General features: G+C 37.4%; 1 protein-coding gene and 1 long non-coding RNA gene across 2 annotated transcripts; one reads left to right on the top strand and one right to left on the bottom strand.

The window, feature by feature from the left end:
* The first annotated feature begins 636 nt into the window (after nt 1-636).
* LOC111338841 (uncharacterized) lies at nt 637-17938 on the top strand. The gene is made up of 8 exons (XM_022945379.2): nt 637-946; nt 1158-1368; nt 9907-9996; nt 10328-10363; nt 10830-10907; nt 11727-11845; nt 12442-12508; nt 13727-17938. Exons 1-8 carry the CDS (start codon nt 638-640, stop codon nt 14104-14106), a joined length of 1290 nt encoding a protein of 429 aa, XP_022801114.1. The 5' UTR covers nt 637; the 3' UTR covers nt 14107-17938.
* On the bottom strand, nt 2173-6426 carry LOC148726577 (uncharacterized). The gene is made up of 2 exons (XR_015989134.1): nt 4347-6426; nt 2173-2593 (listed from the first exon to the last, which is right to left on the bottom strand). It is a non-coding gene; the product is annotated as an uncharacterized LOC148726577 (long non-coding RNA).
* Nucleotides 17939-21083: the final 3145 nt, after the last annotated feature.

Below are 21083 nucleotides of genomic sequence, written 5' to 3'. Positions count from 1 at the left end.
AAGATATACACACCGCGAGCGGATGTGCTAAACTGGTGGAGTATTTCACGCTCAGGTCCCGCAACCGTTTACAACCTCATGCATTCGTTCAGTGTCCGCTGCAAAATCACTCAGCTTTGTAACCCGTCAGCAGCGACGAATTTGAATGACAATTGATCAATTAAATAAACCGTTTTAAGTGTTTTCTATCGCCATAGAACCAACAATGCTATTGGCCCACAAGTGTGAAATGAATCAGGCCCATTGTTTTCCACCAATCACCGGTTATTTATATGAGATCGTTATCCACCCTATGCGGCGTGTGATTGGTGGAAGGCGCCTATGTTTTGGCAGTGACTTGTTTTCATCGGATACACACGTGGACGTTGTTCCGCGAATACTGACGTGCGCTTGGCTATTGTTATCAACAGAATTTTGGCGCGAGCTGAGGGTACGCAAACTTGACTGGTACCAACGCTGACTGTAGGTCACACGACAGAGCGAAGAGGAAGTGTGTGATTCGCTTTCGCGATCGCCGATTTTTCTCTTTCCGGTGGAGTTGTTATTCGTATGGAAGACTGTAGCTTCGGCAGGGATGTTTTAAAGTGGAAAAGTGCCCAAGCGCCATTCACACGTGGTTTGATCTCCATTTGGAAGTATGGAGTGTCCGAAGACAGAGACGATCGTTGAACACTCATCGCGTTCGTCGCGGAGAAATTGTACATGCGAAAATGTTGGGCCAACCATGCCGCAACTCCTATGTCTATCCTTTGTGTTTAATATTGTTTTTGTTGCACTATTTGCGGTTGTATTTATACAACTACAGACCTTACAAGCGCGTTTGGAGAAACTCGAATTGCCTTTGGTCGAACAACCAACTAAATTTGCTGCTCTGCGAGGCAATTCGAGTCAATCGACGTTTGCTGCCGAACCAACAAATGTTACCTCTCCTCCTACTCTTCTAAAGGTACGTGCCATTTGTTTGTGCCAACTGATCGTAATATGTCGGAAGAATTGAAAGCAAATGAACACTGAACGTATAAATACGACGTACGAAACGTCGGGTTTGCGTTCCAACACTGGTGTGCAATTTCACCTTCTCACTAAATTTTCCATGTTTGATGTGAAATCCGAGAGATGCTTATTTGAGTAATAATTTTTTTTCGCGTTCTAAACAGAGCATGCCGTCAATCCACATCTCGCGGAGGAGTACTTCGCATACTGATCCGACAAGGCCAGCATTTACCTCGCCAAGGAAGAAGAACTGTAAAGTGAACAAATGTACACGCGATTACTTGAAGAAAATGGTCAAACGCGAGGTACATCAATTTTTCGGCACCGAAACTCGAGCAAGGACGACATTTTGTAGTGCGTGTAAACCACCAGAAGGTAAGCTTATGTAAGTTTTGTACTTCATTAATCTAGCGATCGGCACAGATTGCGAGAGGTGAAAATATGTAATACGTGCTTCGAAGAGTTCCGTTTTCCACCATCTCGAACGCGTATTTTATTAATAAATATGCTGTCGGATGATATGACTGGCCGTGAATCAAAATGCTGCCAAATGTTTAAGCTTTTCATTCATTCCTTCACCACACATCGGAAAGGGAATGTCTTTAGTTTCGACAGGGCTATTTTGGTCTTTGCTATTTCCGAAGCGAAATCAAAAGGTTATAGACTGAACTTTGGAAGTCAGATTCTATTATTTTGCCTGTCGTTGTTTGAAGCTGGAATCCCTCTCTGTAAAGCCAAATAATCGGTGCCAGTGGGTACAATATTGTTACGCATAGAGTGATTTAATTCATGTAGCGTCTTCCCTTATTTACTTATTAAAATCGCTTCAAAGTCGAACTTACTGAAGTAGAACCCAATGCCATTGAATGTGCATATTGATCTCGGCGTCAGGTTTATAATTTGAGTATTGATCGTCAAATCTTTCTCAGCACCTTTATTAAGGTGTTCCTTCTCATCCGCTGGTTTGCGACTGATACTGCATGTGAAAAAGCTAATACTAGTTACCCTTTCGTCACACGTGAATTCGTTCGTTGACCACAGAAGATTAATCTATGCACATGGCGGTGATCACAAAATAATTTTACTTTTCTTCTGCTGAAAAGTTAATTTTGTCACGCGTAACCAGATATCGAATTTTTGAAGTGGCTACGAGCTGACTCTAAGGGGAAAGTTGAACCGTTTCCAAAAACACGGAAATTTTTTATTGTAATCAGGGGCCATCGTTGCCTTTATATAGCGTTTTGCAGTTTCCTATTTCAATCTCCGCAGTCATAGGAAACCAATTTAATTGACAGCTATTGAAATTATAGGTATTGACAATTTCCTGCAAGGAACGTTTCTGTATATTGTTCCATAAATGACGTTAGTTATTCGAAAAATAAGTAAACAGAAGCTTCTGTAGTGAGTTAACTTCTCTTTCTATAATCCTGTTTTGATTTGCTGTATACTCCCATCTTCTCCTTCCAGTTTCTTCTTTTGTTCCCGTCCCGGTTCTCTGTACCAACAGGTGTTGCGTTATTAACATACATTTTCAATAATTTTATTATCTTTCTAGTCACTCCATTTAGATTCATTTGGAGATAGTGAGGCTAATTGCTGCCTGAAAAACAAAATGCATGCATATGAATTGGAGCAGTGTGTTATAGATGTTGAATGATGTCTACTAAATTTCATTAGCTTACCTGTTGAATAGTCTAGGTTGCATGTACAAGATATGTCTGCAATTTGAAATTTGCAAGATGCTTCTGAAACGAATTGTTTGTGTAGGTTTCTGATGTGTACCTAAATTTTGTAGTCTTGAGTTAGTAAACACTTTCTGACTGCATTTTTGTGCGGTTGAAGTAGAAAATATTGCACAAAATTTTCCTACTCTGGGTATAGAGATTTTATTTTTTTGTCATTCGACTTGATGTTGATTGTAAGATTTATTTTGAGTCTACTATCTAAAATGCCAGACTAGAATAGATTAAGTACAGCTCATGATATCCGAAATGGTATTGAAAGCCCCCTAAGGGAAAATGTCTTCAGAGCTCTCTTGTCACCAAGTTGTGGATGTGATTTTTTGATTGATACAGAAACAAGTGCTACAAAAATATTTTGTAACAACATGTTTGATTTGGTATTCTATTTTGGTTGGTTTTGCTGGAAACCATTATCACTGGATGTTTGTTGAAATTAGCAAACAAACAGCTGCAATTTGCATGGTTTCTGTAATTATTTGTCATCAACAGAACAAGGGAAGAGACTGAAACAGAGGCCATTAATTTTGAGCATTGGAAATTCCACATGCTCACAGAGTGATGTAATTGTTTTGACAAATGACTTTGACATAATGGAAGTTCATTTACATATTAATTAATTGTTGTTCTGCTAACAACAAATTACTCATACCAGTCGATCAGGACTTGTTTCATTTTCTAAAAGACCGGTGTAACGCATTCGCTAGAAAACAACTGACTCTTCGTGATTTGATTATGGTTCTTTGCAAGAATTAATCTCATGCAAAAATTACCCTGAACAAAGTTGTATAAATGTCTGAAGTAGTGATTTATTCTCAAGCATGAGAAACACATTTTGTATTCAGTGAGTTGATACAATTTACCATTTTGCTTCTTTATCTTTTCTTTTGTTTAACATGTCTTGCTGCAAGTTGAAAAAGAGGTCTGACAGTGAAAATGTGTGAAAAAAGATAGCCAAAGATGCTTAACTTCAATGAGAGTTTGAGAATTTTGCATTAAAGCATAAGGTAGCAGTTTTTTAGGAAGAAACTTGTCAATCTTTCTTGTCACAAAAACCGTTACTGTTCCAGGTTGCAAACAAAAGTGACTGTATTTGTCGCAACACTAGATGTCTTGTAGAACAATCCTGAACTTGTTTTGTTTTACAAACTCAGTTTTAAGCAATTTTAGATCGACCAATGTTTTCACAAGTAAAATTAAAGTTCTTCAATAAGATTAATTTTGAAGAGATAGTGCAAGCAATTGAGCGGTTTGAATAATCTGGGAGAAGCTGCAAACTATGTGGGCATGAAGCCAATTGTTTTGCTTTTCCAAGGCTAAAAGAACAGACAGTTGTGTACATTTGAGATTGCTCCCTTGGATCATATGAAGAAGGAAAGCCTCAAAGATTGTGAAATCTTTTTTTTGCCATGTACTGAACTAGAAGAATAAAAAGGGACCACATGTTCTGTTTCCAGCCTTAACAGATCAATAACCACAATTAACTTCAGTTAATTGCCAACTGTCCCAGGTTGCTTGAAATTATTGCATAAAAAATTGGCAAAAAATTGCTTAAAAAAGCAAACAGTTTGCTTTGGTTTCCGGTAGTCATTTACTAAGCAGCTTGAAACTTACCCGTGTAAATATGGCCATTGTTGAAAGATGGACACTATTCATTAAATGACAAAAGCGTACTCTGAAAAAGAACTTCAAGTGCAACCAGCAGGAATCAAACCTTCAACCTTGCGATTTGTACTTGGTGCTCTACCACTGAGAAGTGTGGTTTGCTAAGCCAATGTTACCTGCCACGCCACATGTTGATTTTGTGAAAGAAAAACCTTTGTTTTTGTTGGGGAAAAAGAAAGAAAAAAAATCACTCAAAAAAAAAATTCTTAAGTTCATTGTTGTGCATGCAAGGAGATGATTATCTGAGGGATTAACCAATTCCTAAGCTGTTTTTCTTTTTTTTTTTTTTTCCCTTTGGAAAGGGATTTTTTTTTTATATCATATTTTTGTTGCACGAATAGATTTGGACTTTGATGCCCTGGGGGTCTCGTTATGTGGTCCCCCTTTTATTAGCTTCTCACTACAAACACCCACTTCACACTTCACACTTCACACCTCCACAGTACCATGGCTTAAGTACCACAACCACACTGAGGTAGAAGTTTTGAATTCAAGATTTTGTATGTGGAGAAGAATCAACACTGGTTTAGAATTAGCCATGGAGGTTCTCCCTAGACACCAGCTGAAACTCAGAACTGGCATTAAGCAACACTTTTAATGCATACTTTTTTTTCTTTTACTTGAGGAGTGAAGTTGACCCATAATCCTCCTTTTACTCTCTGAACACGTTTTCTTTAGAAAAGGGTTCCTGTTGGCCAGAGTCCAACTTCCGTCTTTTATTAATTGTCATACTGTAAATGTAGTAATCTGGCAGTCACCTCTTTTTGTTCAACATTTCTATTTGATTGGATGATTCTTTGTCATTGACGTATATGTGAACATTGAGTGGACGTCATCAGAAACTCCCTGTGAGGAGTTTTTTTTGTCAAGTCGCTACCAGCTGTTAGATGAAGCAGAAGTTAGTTTTTGTAAATAATGTTTGTCTTTAAGGGTTGCTTCTCTTTCTATTTTCTTCTTTAAGTTGTTGCCAATTATCTGTATCAACTGGAATGTCTTTCTGCATTGTACTGAGATTCTAATGTATTAATTATCAAGACTAACAACCAGCTGATAATTTTCCTTATTCTCACTGCTTGTCAATGTGAAAGTTTATCAATGTTGTCATCCTTGTGGAAAGTTCATTAGGCAGGTGTGTCTAACTGAATTTAATTATGGTGTAAATGGAAACTGCACGCTCCTTCAGGTGTTTGTTTTGTGTGTTTTGTTTATTGACAGAAATTTATTATGATTTGACGCAGTGATCCAATGGTGTATTTTATTTTGATGAATGGACAAATCATTCTTGCCATGATTGGGATTTTTAGCATTCAACAAGCATTCTAAGAAATTATTTACAATAGTCTTTATGACTTTGAACAGACAGCTCTCTTGCAGAGGAATTGACCTGTCCCAGTGCCTGCTACTCGCAGTGGTATTAATCTTTGAGAAGCAAGGTTTTAAGCAGTACGAAAGCCTGTATTTTGTATTCACACTGTGGTTTTTACAGATGCCTTATATTTTGGGTGTTTAATCTGACACTTGTCACCTACAGGTCAAATATTGTGATTTATTTCATTTGTTCTTTGGGAATGTTTTGTCTCGGGACTGACAAATGACTTGTAGGTATTACTAATGAATAAGCTAGCTCAAGTATGCTTGTTTTTCCAACACAATCTAGTGTAGTGCTACAAAAACATGATTTCTGGTCCTTTCTTCATAAGATGAGAGAGGCTTTTCATTCAACCTTTGTTTGCAAGGTGATGAATTCTAAGATACTATCAAGTTAAAAAGAACCTGTGGATAACAGTTTGGATTTTGTGGTTAAGACTTTTTGATAGATTTGATAAGAGATCTTATTGTCAAGGAATTTTGTGAATGAAAGATTTGTATCACTTGCCTTTCCTATCCCATCTTTGATGTTTTGTTTTTTTTTTTTTTTTGCACTAATTATTTTTGTTTTGCTTTGTTTTGTTTTGTTTTTTTTAATACACTGAACTTCTGCTAGGCTTAATTTAAACCATTTTGTGCTTTTCTTGGAGTTTTACAAAGGATTTTGTTTGTATTTTTGAGATCTCTCCTATTTTGACCTGTTTGGGTTGTTTCGGTTCTCACGCTTCATGTTACCAGTATCAACTCTCGCCCCCTTTATAATACAGCTCTGATCAGTTCTGTAAGCAACAAAATCAGTTTAACTACCTAAGCTCTTGGTATTGAAAATAAAAGGCTGTAAGGAATGTTGTTAAAATTAAACCAGGTAAACATACACCACTGTAATCAATACTGGGTCATGAATACCTCCATAGCTGCGTTGTATCAGAAATATTGGATTTTGCTAACAGTTACCGCCATAATTCTTTTAGAAAGAGAAAGAAGTTGATAGAAGAATGTTGGATTTGTAATGAATTGTGGAGTGGCTAAACATTTAGAAGAATCACTGATTTTATTTTAGCTTCCTCTGTTGGATTAATGCCAGCATAATCTCCTTTTAAGCTAAGTTCTATTTTTAAATTGAGAATGTCTGTTTGTGCCAGAGTTACCTTTGATCAAAGACCTTTAGAACACAGTAAAATATGTCCCTCTTTTAATAGGAATTATAGGAACAAGAACATACACAAAAAAAAAGTCATGATTTGATACAGTTCGTCCTTGGACCTTTGTTCAATCTTATGTTATTGTCTTTATTTTTGTGCAATTTGGAACAATTTGTGAATGATTGGTACACCTTAATTTAATTTTTTGCCAGTCAACACACATGCCCAGAAGCTAGAAACAATGTGGATGATAATTTTTGACAAAATCTGTTTTCGTGTTGAAATGTTCTACAAATTAGTGTCTCATTCAGGATGGTGTTTATGACTTAGAATTTCATTACCTTTCCCACATAATGAGCGATTGTTTTCCAGTAAGTGGTTGGGATTGAGTTTCTCTGATAGTCTGTGACATTCATGAATTAACCTTAAAACAGCATGGTGTCCTAAATATTATAGTAATGTTGAATTACAGATAATTTTGTCACCTTGGCAAGAATATTGTGTCACCGTAGTAAAGTGAATTAACTTAGTTTATAATTGCCATGCCATTCTGTGGAGCTGTGCAGTTGGCAGTGAACTCAAGTAGTCAGAATTTATAGTAGTTTAGTTGCTCAATGGTCTTCAACATCTAGCATAAATGTTAGTGGCTAAAATTATTACTACTGTCAACAATAATGACAAAAAATTTGCAGAATTGTCAACAGCTTCTTTATCAACTTTTCATGTAATTGTCAGCTTTACATCTCTCATTCATCACAGTAATAAACTGTTCAATGAAGTCTTTCAACAATTTTTTTCCATGATTTCCTTAAGCCAAGCTATTAACAGATGGGAGAAGCCAAGATTTATCTCAATTGGATTGATTTGGGTTTAGTTAAGTTCTATTTGTTTAATTAACAGTCTGCTGTTGGATTAAAACTGTCTGCTGTAATCGCCACAAAATCTTTAGCTTATGAAGGATCAAGTCAGAAAGCTAATGAATAAATCTTTGTTGTTGCAAGCACTGACAGAATTTTCAAAATAATTTTTCTGTTGATGATACCACCCTGACAGCTTCATAGGTTTTGCACAGGATGCCAATAGGAATTCAATTTTTACTTTGTTTGTTTACATTTTCTTTCTTGTCATTGTCAGAAATGGTAATAATTCCTGTAAATTACTAATTGTAATAGCTATTTTTGTAGGAATGAATTGTTATTCTTTGGACCCAGCAGTTTACCCTTTAATTATCAACTTAACACTTTTTAATAAATATCTGAACAAGCCAAAATTGAAATGGAGAAATCTGAAAAAAATTAGATTAGTCAATTATTCAACCCTTTTGCTAATAAGTTCTTAATTCTCAGCCTTCTATGGAATTTTCTTGTAAGCAAAGAATGCCTCCGAATTTATTTTTGGCTCTTTCCTTCTCATCTCCTTTTTTCATTTTTAAAAAGTAAAAAGAAATTTGGGGAGAAACTGGTTGATTCTCTTGAAAATAAAAATACTGGTTTAACAGGTATTTCTCCCACAACTTTTGAACAGCGCAACAACAAACAGCACACTTTGGCCAGTATAGCTCTTTTAATAGGTCAGGTTTGTGTAGCATGGCTTTTTAGGATCACATACATTATCACTTAGCCTCATTTGGCTTGAGGTTTGGATGTTACATAATATGCACAGCAGTAGGCTAATGTTGGTTTAGGCTCAGTTACACAAGGCTTCCGAAATAATGGACGCTGGTGGCTTTGGTTGATGGATGGATGAGCAAAGATCAAGTTAAAGGGATGTGTTCAGAATAATCCCTTTTTGCACACAACTTCATGTAACAGCCATAAACGGGCACCTTGTGAAGATGCTTTTTTCTTAATAGTTAAATGCAGTTTGTCTGATTTGCACTAATCATTGTAAAAATAGTCGTGTTTTGTAGAGCAGCCTCTTTGATCCTGAAACGTTTTAGTTTTTGTGTTTCTGGGAAACAACTTTCACAGAGGAGTCTTTCAATTAATTTCCTAGGAGGCATCTTTAATGCTTTTGGTAGCTCATGTAGGATGGTTTATGAATCATGAGAAATTGTGGCTATAAATGAGCCTGTTAAAAGAAGAACATGCATCTCTGTGAACTTAAACTGATGTGAACTTGTGTGCTCTCCCTATTTTTGCAGAATTAAATCTACTGGCATTTACAGTAATGACCCTTTATGTGAACGTTAATTTTTGTTGTCTAATGACATTGATTCATGCAGTATAATCTGAACACTTCAGGGTCTGACATAGTCATTCTCCCATCTGTGCGACACATTTAAAATAACATATCAAGGCAAGGCTTGTTAATCACAACTGTGGTGTGAATTTTTTCAACCTTTGGGTCTTTTGTATCATTCTGAAATACATGGCATATTGCAAAACTTTGTTTGAACCTTCACATATGGATGAGTACTTGTGTTGGATACAATTAACTGATTTTAGTTTAATTTCAGAGCTGAGCAAAGAGTTTCCAGCAATCTGATTGGTCGAGCGGCTCCTTATATGACGCTATATAAACCACTCCACGCGGTTTATATAAAATGTTAAAATAAAATGTTACTAAAATGTTATGATTTGAGAAATTTCTCTGTTGTTCAGCTCTGAAATCATACTAAAACAATTATTCACCTCGGGTTTGGTGAATATTGTCGAATAATCCCCTCAACTTCGTCTCAGGATTATTTGACGATATTCACCTCGCCTTCAGTGATTAATTGTTAAATATAAAAACTCATTATTTAGAATGGTTAATATACTGGTTCAGCAAAAATTGGGTTCCTTTCTTACCCCCCTGCGTATATTTGAGTAAGTATTCATTCCAGATACTGTTTGTCAGTGTTGCACTTACAGATATGGAAAAGTAGGCTGTGACTCAGTTGTCATGGTGACCTCCCTGCTTTTAAAGAGATCATGGCCCCAGCCTCATGTTACCTTGGGGCACCTATTCTCCAACACAATCAACAAAGTGATTTGATGTATTTATCATTATGCTAGGTGTCATAGGCCCACCAGGGGATCAAGGTCCCCCAGGGGATCAAGGACCCCCAGGACCTAAGGGTGCCCAGGGGCCCGCAGGAGCTTATGGTGAGTGTCAGGTATTGTAGTTTTAGTGTGGCCTTTTAATCATAGATAGATGATACTGCCCATGTGCATTACAGCATTACATGTGCAGGGAGGGCATGTGATTACCATGCATAATGTGCATTCAATATACACCAGGTGAAACTATATGCAATTGTAATTTTTATAATTAAAGAACCAAATTTCGGGAGGCAATACAAACATATACTAAAACAATATCCACCAAATTTGTTCCTTTGAAGGGCTAGCTCAGGAAATATCAGCTTTTTAAATTTGTAAAGATTGTCAGTCTACCTGACATTTTAAAGTAACATGTTTGTTCACTCATTTCCAGGAATTCCAGGAGTCCCAGGCCATGTAGGAAGTCCAGGTATAGAATGGCACCAAATAAGGTCAATTGTTCAAGTGATGATTTAGTTTTCCACACTCCATTTGGTCTGGAGTTACCTCATATATTGTACTTGATACATAGTATTAATTTTTCTCTGAGTAAGAAACCCTCACATATCTGTTTTCAAAGAGGTCCAGGGGAAAAATGATAACTTGAAAATGATTGTAAAATATCGTTGTGAAATTCTACTTATGGAAGCCAAGAAAGCATTACTTAATGCCATATTAACCATGTAAGTGAAAAACTCCAACTATAACTTCTACTTTCAACACACTACTGCAAAAACTTCAAAACTAGTTTCGTCTACAACCTCGTCAGTTGACCTAGTTATTTTAAAATACCTTTTAAAACTAAGTTGACAGAGAAATTTGTGAGTGTAAAAAGTATTTCTTAACCAGGGCCATGATAGTAGTCCTACTTGAATCCAAAATCTTGCATCTTTCAGGTCCCAAAGGTCAGAAAGGAGAACCGGGGCCAACAGGAGTGGGTGCTCCTGGGGCTAAAGGAGATAAAGGAGACCTAGGTAAGTACTGGAATATATACTGTTGACACTTTACACCTTAACATCAGTATGTATATATATATATCTTATTAACCAAGTGCGAGGGCCATACTGGGAGAATATCGGCCCCAAGGTCTTGACAGTACGGACTGAGTGCAGCAAGGTCCGTACAAAAAAGACAGAGGGCCGATATTCTTCCAGTAAGGTCCTGAGCAAGCTTGATTAATAAGAGATTTATTATACGATTGAAGTTCAAAGGGACACAAGTGCGGTATCATTTGGGACCATTCGGGACAGTGCCCGGTCCAATACTTAGAGAATATTGACCGGTAATAGAGCATTTTGATTGGTTGATTTTAGTAATTGGCCCTCTGACTGCCCGAGTCGTGTAATAAATTCTCCATATGCATCCATCTATGCTGTACCCCATGTATTTCTTAAGGTCCTAACAAGAAGAATTTGTTTAACAGTCAAAAGCTTCTTTAGTCAGTGATCATAATTTCCTCCATTCTTATGATCTTAACTTGTGATTCAGATGATTATGTTATTGAAAGGAGAAATTAGATGCAAGTCACTTTTTAGAGTCATACTGGTAAGAAACTTTCTAACTTTGGAGACTTTGTCAAACAAGTGTGGAAATGGGCCAGAAATACTGGGTCTTGATGGCAAATGTATTAATTTAATGCACACAAAAAAAAAAACCTTTCCCTTAGAACATCAACACCACTTTGATTCTGAAAAAGTGGATTTATTTGAAGAGACTGATTTCATTAATTGATATTGGTGAGTCTGTGCTTCTTTCAAGTCTTATTTTTACTATTTTTTTTTTTGTGTGTGCAGGAGATCAAGGGCCAGCAGGGAAAAGAGGGCCAACTGGCAAAAGGGGTGAACGTGGGCTTCCAGGGGAGAAAGGAAACCCAGGGCCAAAAGGCGAAAAAGGCACCACAGGCTCACTAGAGGTATACGTAGGTTAAATACTTACTGTCAGTAGTAGTGTTGATTTGTCTAATGACACTCCAAAGCCTTCGTCTTTTACTATTGTATTGTGGTTTCCCCACATGGTGAATTCTGCATTTCATTGAAAAAAGTTAGCATGGATAACCCACATCCTCTGTTGTGAATGTGAGGTGGGTCAGCCGTTTGCTTAGCAGCCTTAAATGAGCCTAACTCGGCAGTAGTTTATTCTTTTGACAAAGTTGGAATTCACTGCCTAGTTTCCTTGTCAGTCTAAAGGAGGAATAGTCCCAGGAAGTAACTCTGCTCTTCACTTGGTGAAATCTTACCTTTCTGTTCATTTTAAGAGTTAGTAAATCTACAGATTTAGAGCTGCAAGCTTTCTTGTTATGCTTTTAGCTGACTTTGTGAGATTTTTTCAACTGCCCAAATGAGTGTGTTTATTTCATAATTGTACTCCATCACGACCCTCATACTTGTATCTCAAAAAACAACTGCTTCAAAACACCCCCAGCCTATGGTAATCATTAGTTTTGGAGCCATTTGAATCTGGCTAGTTACATGTATTGTCTGCTGAAAACTGATGTCTTTTTGGTGACAGTCATCACAGAGGCCATCAGCCCACTTGACAGGCTACACCAGACACACACAGAATTCTCCAAGAGCAGGTAAATAAACTTTTTCTGTGCTTATATGTTTCACAACAGTTGGGTCTCACACACCACGGAAATCCCAATTTCACTGTGTCCTGAATGTCCAGGTTTTTCCTATAATTTAGGATTTGGAAACAAGCTGCTTTTCTGGTCAAAATGGAGATGTTTATGGCCTATATTTTGAAATATATGAAAAGTTAAGAGTGTTCTCTCAATTTTTGTAATTAAACTGGATGGCGACAAGATATACAATTAAAAACCATTTCTGTCAAAATTTCCAGCTGTTTATCTAGACATGGTTCAAAATATGTACTTGGTGATTTTTCTTTTGTAAGCTGCTGATTTAGTACATGTAGATACAATTAAAGCTGTCCTTTTGCCATGCACTACCTTTTTTGGTGCAAGGGGGCCTTGCCAAAGTGTTTACACTTTGGTTTCTGTGCTCTCTTTTCAACAGGCTTCTTAACTGGGTGGAAGCTTTCACTGCACCGAGGGGGGATGCAATATCGACATGGAGAACTCACTGTCCCAACATCAGGAGTGTATTTAATCTATAGCCAGCTGTATTACACAACTGCATCTAATGGGAGCATGACTTATTTTGTCTGTGTGAACAGTGATGTCAAGGCTAAGGGTGTGAATTCTGGAAGTGGTGAATTCAATACCATTTCTCTCAGCTTCATTACGTCACTTAATGCTGGTGATATCATTACTCTTAAACTCGGAGACAATATCAATAGGGCATTTCTGATTGAGGAAGCAAGCTTTTTTGGAGCATTTTTGGTTAGCAGAGGTTAAGTTATTCAATGTCATTACAGATACCAAGGGGTAGGGTGGATAAAAAGTATTTAGAAGATTTCTAAACTTATAGATTTGAAATTGCTACAAAGTAGTTAAAAAGATAAATTTTTGGTATAGAGAGTTAGAGGTGTCTGTGTTGAATAACTGGCACGTTAGATCACAATAATTTAAAATTTCGAGAAATGTTTTGCAGAGTTCACAGGATGCAGCAGTAGTAGTTGGCTTGCTTTATGTATTGTACACTTATTGTAACAGCCATTGCTATCTGTATCTTAGTTATTGAAAAGTTTGCCTAACGTCATAAAATGACGGCTGATTGTATATATGATAAGCTTTATAACCCTGCACTGTTAATAGCAAATCTGCATGTCATTGACTTTGCCGTAGGTTCGTTGCATGTACCTTAGAATTCATAAAACTTGTTTGTTCCAGGAATTATAAGAAACTGGGAAGATGATCAAGGTCACGCACACAAAGTAGGTGGAATGCAATACCAAGATGGAGAACTGGTGATCTCTATGTCTGGAAGATACTATGTGTACAGCCAATTGTACTTTCAAGTAGAAGATGACAGGCCACATCTCATACATTATGTACATTTAAATAGAACTGGCAATGCTGAGATCATTATGCGTAGTGTGACGTCACGGTGTCGCGCCAAAAAGTCCAAAGTTTACCTGTACAGCAGTTATCAAGGTGGAGTATTTGAGCTGGAAAATGGTGACCACATCATGGTTGGAGTGTCTGAAGATAATACCCAGGCAATAGCAAAGTATGAGTCAGCAAGTTATTTTGGAGCCTTCCTGATATGAAAATTGGTATGAGAAAGAAAGTTGATTATTAATAAATACTCGTTGTATTAATCTTGTAATTATGCGCTTGTCACACTCACTGCAAGGCTTTAACTGCTCACTGTTGATTTTTTTCCCTTAAATAATACCAGTATTTTTATGTGCTTAATTCTTGTTGAGAGTTTTCTAGGATTTAAGTTAAGAAAAAAAAAACCATCTGCAGTTCTATCACTACTGGGAGGTCTAGCATCCAAAATCAGAGGTTGCCTTTTTTTTTCCTGTGCATGTGAAAGAATGACACACTACAAAATAGAGGTAAAATGTCCAACACTGTTTTGTAACTTTTTAGAATTTAGTCTTTGGTGATTGACACTCTAGGAAAAATTGACCAATGTCAGGTAGATAGAGGTATAATCAGTTCTGTTGTGCTGCACTTTCACTTGCACTTTGCACTGTAATACTAACCAAGAAGCACATTACCAACCATTTTGGGTTGCAAGTAAAATCGTAAGATGTCCAAACTGGAAGTAATAACCTCGGGTTGACTGGTAAACAGTTGTTATGTATATTTTAAAAGGGATCCACTACATCTGTAAAGTTTCAATTGCTCTGTTTAATTGATTAGCTGAGGGTATTATTATGCCTGTGCCTTTCAAAAACTGCAATGCTCAAAGCCCAGCTCTCAGGGTCTTCTATTAGAATCAGTGTAGATGGTAAATGCTGAATAGGTACTTTGGAAAAGGTAGTATTCTGAATAAAGGTAAAGAAAATTGGGGTTACTTCTCAAACACTGGGTTGAGTAGTGCAATTTTTCAGGCACCCTGGCCATTGTTTGAGCGGTTATGTCTTTTTCTTGGTCATGTTATTTACAAGGTGCTTTTATTTTTCACTTAATCGTGTCAAGAGTAGCCTGATCAGAATTGGCAAACCAACATCCCAAAAATATTGAAAGTTATCTTCAGAAGTTAATTTCTCACGACCTTTTCACTCTTGGGTGAGACCAATGGAAAAGTTTTCCTTACAATATCAGTGCATTGTCAACCAGAAAGGTATTGAGAAGGGAAAAAATTTATCACTATCACTTTTGAACTAAAATTAAACAAAACCGTTTGAAGGTAGAGGATAATTGACAGTGAGATCTCAGGAGTGAAGGGTTGAAGTTCATAGGTCATGCACAGTTTTGAACAGTATACAATTCTGCATACACGGAAACAAAGATCACAATATTTCCTAGCAGGTTTCTTGGAGACCTGTGGAACAAGCCGCAACATTATAATGCAGAAGATATGTTACCATAAATAGAAGAAAAAGAGAAGAAAAAGAAAAAAAGTCACGTAGTTGAGTATTTTTTTGAGCAATATCACGAGGAGGATTGTGGTTATGTAGTTATTTGGTCGTGTTTGTAGAACAAGGACCAAAAGATTGAAACTTTACTTGGTGCAGTGTTGATCAACATTAATTTTGCCACTTTTGTGACACAATGGTTGCCTCTATCAAGGGGCAGATGTGTTGATTATCAAGTAATCTTAATTTATCAACCGTAATAACATGCTAACATTCACCGTACACAGTAGCCATTTATCATGAGTTAATTTCATTTTAACATTGTTGTATTCACTTCACTTTGTTGTCGTATCTTAATGTTTGTCTCCAAAACTAGGAATTATGCAGTACTCGGTGAACAGGTTGTGGAAAAGGCTAGTTTCTCAACTTGAGTTGCAGGAACCTGGTTACACTGTTTGTAGTTCAGCTGATTTAGAGGTCGGGTCAAAGAAGTAGAAGAATTATTTTTAAGGTGCTTTGTAATTCCAAGGTGTTTTTCTGTCAACTCACGACTGCTGTGAGTTAACCTGCACTTGACTTGGTCATCAAATGGTCAAGTTGATGAAGTATGCTTCCAGTTTTACAAGTTTCCCGTAAATGCGTATTCATCCTTTTGACGTTTACACGCAGCTACGTTATCTTCATTGTGAAAGGAGACAGGACAACCTGTCTTTATCTTATGTAAATGCTCTCAATGATATTAATGATCCAAGCCATTTTCCATCCTAGTTGTTAGTAATTTTTTTCCTTTTCCTCGTACAATCATATCTTAGTACTATTAACCAATTCAATTTTTCAAACCTGTGGTAATGACACAATGGTGCATTCAACAGATTTCTTTTGACAAGTTATCACAAAAAGGTTGAGTAGATAATGAATTTGATATTTCAGTTACTTGTACAGAAATATCTTGACGTAGCGTACATTCCAATTTGTATTGATTAGACCTTTTGTATTACAAAGGAACAGCCTAGACATTTATTTTGGTAAATTGGGGCTGGTCATTTTCTACATGCTTTTTGTAAGAGACTTCATTTTCTATCACTACGGTGTTTTTATTTTTGTATTGTTAGTTTAAGCATTAGTGCTGCATTCTGTGAACAAAAAGAATTAACTTCTTCCTAAGCTTATGTTTTAGGATCTCAGATACATAAAAACTAGTATTTTTTAACGTAAATCTTTAAATCAAAGCCTAGAATAATAATTTGAAAACATTACTGTACTTAATATCAAAAATACAAACTCCACATAGTAAAATTATTTTGTAACAAATCTTGTTTGAACTCAGTATCATATCAACGTACAGTCTTCTCAGCAATGAGAGCTTGTTGACAAACTCAAGTACCGTTCAGTGTTTCTGTTTTTTACACGTACTGTTAAAATGAAAATTTAAGTAGAATTATTTCCAAAAGAAGTAATCAAGAATAGTTAGATGAGGTTTCAGTGAGGAACCTTCCAATATATTTTTATAGTGTAGATAGTAGTTCCCCTTGCTAAAATTTAAAGGTAAACTGAGATGTTCCAGATTTCTAGGGGCTTCCTCCCCCCCTCTACCACTCTTTTCCCTGCCTACCCCTCCCCCCCCCCTCTTCATACTTAGATCTGACGAGAGGACCAACACAAGGAATGAGGGTTGTTAGGCTTGTGTTACCTTCAGGGCTCAGAGAAGATCCTGGAGGAAGCCAACTAGTTTTGTATCTGTCAATGAGATTTAATTCATCCCTTTATCAAATATGCAGAATAGTATTTTAGAATCTGTACTTAAGATCAGCCTTGAGTTGTTTCCTCTCTGGGTGTTGTTTATCCATGCATATCAACCCAGATCTTAGAAATTTATTACAATTTTTTGTTTTACACATTTTGACAGTTAAATTCACTAGACCCATTGGGATGTAATCAAATTTTTCTAGTCATTTTTTTCTAATATGCATTCCTCTGTAAATTATTTTCGTTAGAGTGGGAATTTTTGTACAATATTTTTGTATTTTCATTGTTGCGCATGCATATTTTTTGTACAGTGACTTTGTATTTCCAAGATACTTTGTTGAGGAAGTCGCCACCAAATGTTTAATTGTGATTAGATAGAGGTGGACTGCTTCATTGCGAGCAGTACCAGAGTATGGTTCTTGGGAAAAGTCTCTAAGTGCTTTTAATTTTTAAAAGCTCCTCATATACCTGTTCTGTACTTTATATGTCGAGATAAGAGGCCATCACAGGCTGGAACTTCATTTAAAAAAATCTACCTTATGAATAAACATCTATGGATTGTATCTCTACGGAATCATACTCACCGGTAAGGACAAATCTGTGGGTTAAACCCTTTTTTCTCGTGTTGTTCTTTCAATTCATCATTTTCTGTTTATTTCCAAGCCTGTGATAGTTGTCTCTCTCGCGTCTTCCTTTCTTTATGATTGGAAGTTGGTACAGAGAAGAACCGCCAGCTTCAGTGTGTCTAATGAGTCGAAAATGAAACATACTCAGGCTCGGATAGTCCTGTAATACAAAGCTGGTAATAAAACGTATTACTATTGATTACTTTGTCTTCTATGTTCTGGAAGTATTCTCGAGCGTTGATAAACATGCAAACCTCAACCTCGTTCCCAGGGTCTGTCATCTTCCCGCCCCCTGGAGCGAGTGAGGAGAAAGTGGAGTCTCTCCTCACTCGCTCCAGGGCGCGTGAAGACGAGAGACCCTTGGAACGAGGATGATGCAAACCTCCCCTACCCTTTTAAATTTTACTCTGTGCCCTCTACCACTGGTCTTTTTTTTTGGGCTTGGGGGGAGAGGGGTTAGATGATCATTATGGATAAATGTAAAGGCAAGGGGGGCACTGGTTCACTCAATCCCTTCAGTTTTGTAGCTGGGACGAAAAGAAGCTAATTACAGGCGATGAATGTGCAGGCTTCACTTTCGAAAAGAACTCCATCACTCTCGGAACGTGCCGTGTTTCGACACAAGTGTGGGTTAATGGACCCCACCCTCCACGAGAAAACGAACCCAGTGTAATCGGATTTCGCGTTGCGGTGCCATAGCATTGGGCACAGAACATAACGGCGAGCTTGTCGTGAACCGTGGCCCGATTAACTAATGAATTTTTTGAGCAATAGTGAAAATCAGACCTGAAAAAAATTTTCAGGCCTGTACGGGATTCGAACCACTGACCTCTGCGATACTAGTGCAGCGCTCTACCAATTGAGCTAACAAGCCAACTGGGAGCAGGCCATCAAATTAATTCGACATAAACCCGTAGATGATAAATCAAACAACAACAAACATATGAAACATATGTATGAACTGCGGTTATGAGACGTATATGTGAACGATCCTTCGCAGTAAAGCACTATTTGAGCAATAGTGAAAATCAGACAGGCCTGAAAATTTTTTTCAGGTCTGATTTTCACTATTGCTCAAATAGTGCTTTACTGCGAAGGATCGTTCACATATACGTCTCATAACCGCAGTTCATACATATGTTTCATATGTTTGTTGTTGTTTGATTTATCATCTACGGGTTTATGTCGAATTAATTTGATGGCCTGCTCCCAGTTGGCTTGTTAGCTCAATTGGTAGAGCGCTGCACTAGTATCGCAGAGGTCAGTGGTTCGAATCCCGTACAGGCCTGAAAATTTTTTTTCAGGTCTGATTTTCACTATTGCTCAAATAGTGCTTTACTGCGAAGGATCGTTCACATATACGTCTCATAACCGCAGTTCATACATATGTTTCATATGTTTGTTGTTGTTTGATTTATCATCTACGGGTTTATGTCGAATTAATTTGATGGCCTGCTCCCAGTTGGCTTGTTAGCTCAATTGGTAGAGCGCTGCACTAGTATCGCAGAGGTCAGTGGTTCGAATCCCGTACAGGCCTGAAAATTTTTTTCAGGTCTGATTTTCACTATTGCTCAAATAGTGCTTTACTGCGAAGGATCGTTCACATATACGTCTCATAACCGCAGTTCATACATATGTTTCATATGTTTGTTGTTGTTTGATTTATCATCTACGGGTTTATGTCGAATTAATTTGATGGCCTGCTCCCAGTTGGCTTGTTAGCTCAATTGGTAGAGCGCTGCACTAGTATCGCAGAGGTCAGTGGTTCGAATCCCGTACAGGCCTGAAAATTTTTTTCAGGTCTGATTCTCACTATTGCTCAAATAGTGCTTTACTGCGAAGGATCGTTCACATATACGTCTCATAACCGCAGTTCATACATATGTTTCATATGTTTGTTGTTGTTTAATGAATTTTTAGTAGCTAAGTTGTAGAGCATCAGACCTTGAGATCAGAAAGTCTGGGATTTGATTCTTCTTGGGGAACAAAGACCGTATAATAGTAAGTAACTTAAGGCTCTTGTATTTCCTTCCTGAGTATAGAATTGTTGCAATTGTGCCAGCATGAACGACCACAGGAGACAAGAAGTGCATCACGTACTGTCGCTTTTCTGCACATTTTGGGATGATTTCTTGTGGAGACAGTCGAGAATGTGTCAAAATTTAGGAGCAACACGAAAACGCTAGTGTGGATGAAAACACGCGTTTCTTTCAGCTTGAGACGAAAACTGTCCCTTTTGATGAGGCGTTTTTGTTGTCGGGGCCTGCCCCGCCCGCGCCCCGTATACACCGTCCATACTGTGAGAGAATTGACAGTAACACCCTGGCACAATCCCAACTGAGGGCATGGTACCCAAAGGGTGACTGGATGGGGAGCCAAACAGATTTGTTTGTTTTATGTTTTTATTATGTCTAATAGCATTCCAATCATTTTGAGCTGGGTTGACCCACAGAGATTTCCCATCGAAATCTTTACTGTGATAAATAGAAAGCAACTCAAATTGAGTAGACATAGACTGTCAAGTTAGTAAAAGAAGCATATTGTGCTAAAAGCGTTGCTTGACTTTTTTTCTAAATTTAAGCTCAAAATTTTATATTTATGCTTAATGAACCATGATATGCTTTCACTAATAAACACAGTTGACTACTGGACTTAATCCAAGACTAGAAGCGGTGACTTAATGTGTCAAAATGTTCTATTAGATTTCTAGGGCCCAGGCTATGGACAAAATTACCCAAGAGTATAAGGGAGGTCGAGACCCTCAAGTCGTTCAAAGGCAAGATACGCCAACTCAGTATACGTGAGCTCTTGGATGACGGATGCACATGCTGTAGCCTCTGCTCGTCTTGAATTTTGTATATTTTTATTACAAATCCCGTGACTAGTTAACCATAGATTTTCTCGTAGTTTTAATATATATACTACTGTAAATAGCTTCTACTCTTTTTTAGTGTTCCCAAATTAGTAAGGGATTTTTCCAAAATTTGTAAGGGATTTTTCCCTAGCTAGACGGCTCTTGACACTTTAAATAAAGTTTTACTACTACCACTACCGCTACCGCTACCTCCATGTTAGCATCACGTTACTCTTTTCAGCGCTACGTTGTTGCCTGTAAAAGCGGGAACTGGAACCGACTTAATCTTTCTTCCGCCGTGCCCAGTCCTCTAGACGACGAACAACTCGGTATTGCAGTAATGCTCATTACGAATTGCAAATTGACTGAACCACGGACCGAATTTGAAGATAATCAATCTTGGAGACCAAACAAGTTTTAATTATGGTACTCTCACCTTCTAAAAACTGAGCATCGGCAGATTATGCCAGCAGTGCTATTATGATTAG

The sequence above is a fragment of the Stylophora pistillata genome, chromosome 7, assembly GCF_964205215.1.
Source record: "Stylophora pistillata chromosome 7, jaStyPist1.2, whole genome shotgun sequence".
In the NCBI taxonomy this organism is placed as follows: Eukaryota; Metazoa; Cnidaria; class Anthozoa; order Scleractinia; family Pocilloporidae; genus Stylophora; species Stylophora pistillata.
This window is presented reverse-complemented; position numbering and strand designations above follow the sequence as displayed.

What these genes read in the sequence shown, in the direction of transcription:
- LOC111338841 (XM_022945379.2), top strand. Translation starts at nt 638, where the DNA reads ATGGAGTGTCCGAAGACAGAGACGATCGTTGAACACTCATCGCGTTCG. An exon ending in GGGGCCCGCAGGAGCTTATG is followed by an intron (nt 9,997 to 10,327) that starts GTGAGTGTCAGG and finishes ACTCATTTCCAG; the next exon opens with GAATTCCAGGAGTCCCAGGC. An exon ending in AGGAGATAAAGGAGACCTAG is followed by an intron (nt 10,908 to 11,726) that starts GTAAGTACTGGA and finishes TTGTGTGTGCAG; the next exon opens with GAGATCAAGGGCCAGCAGGG.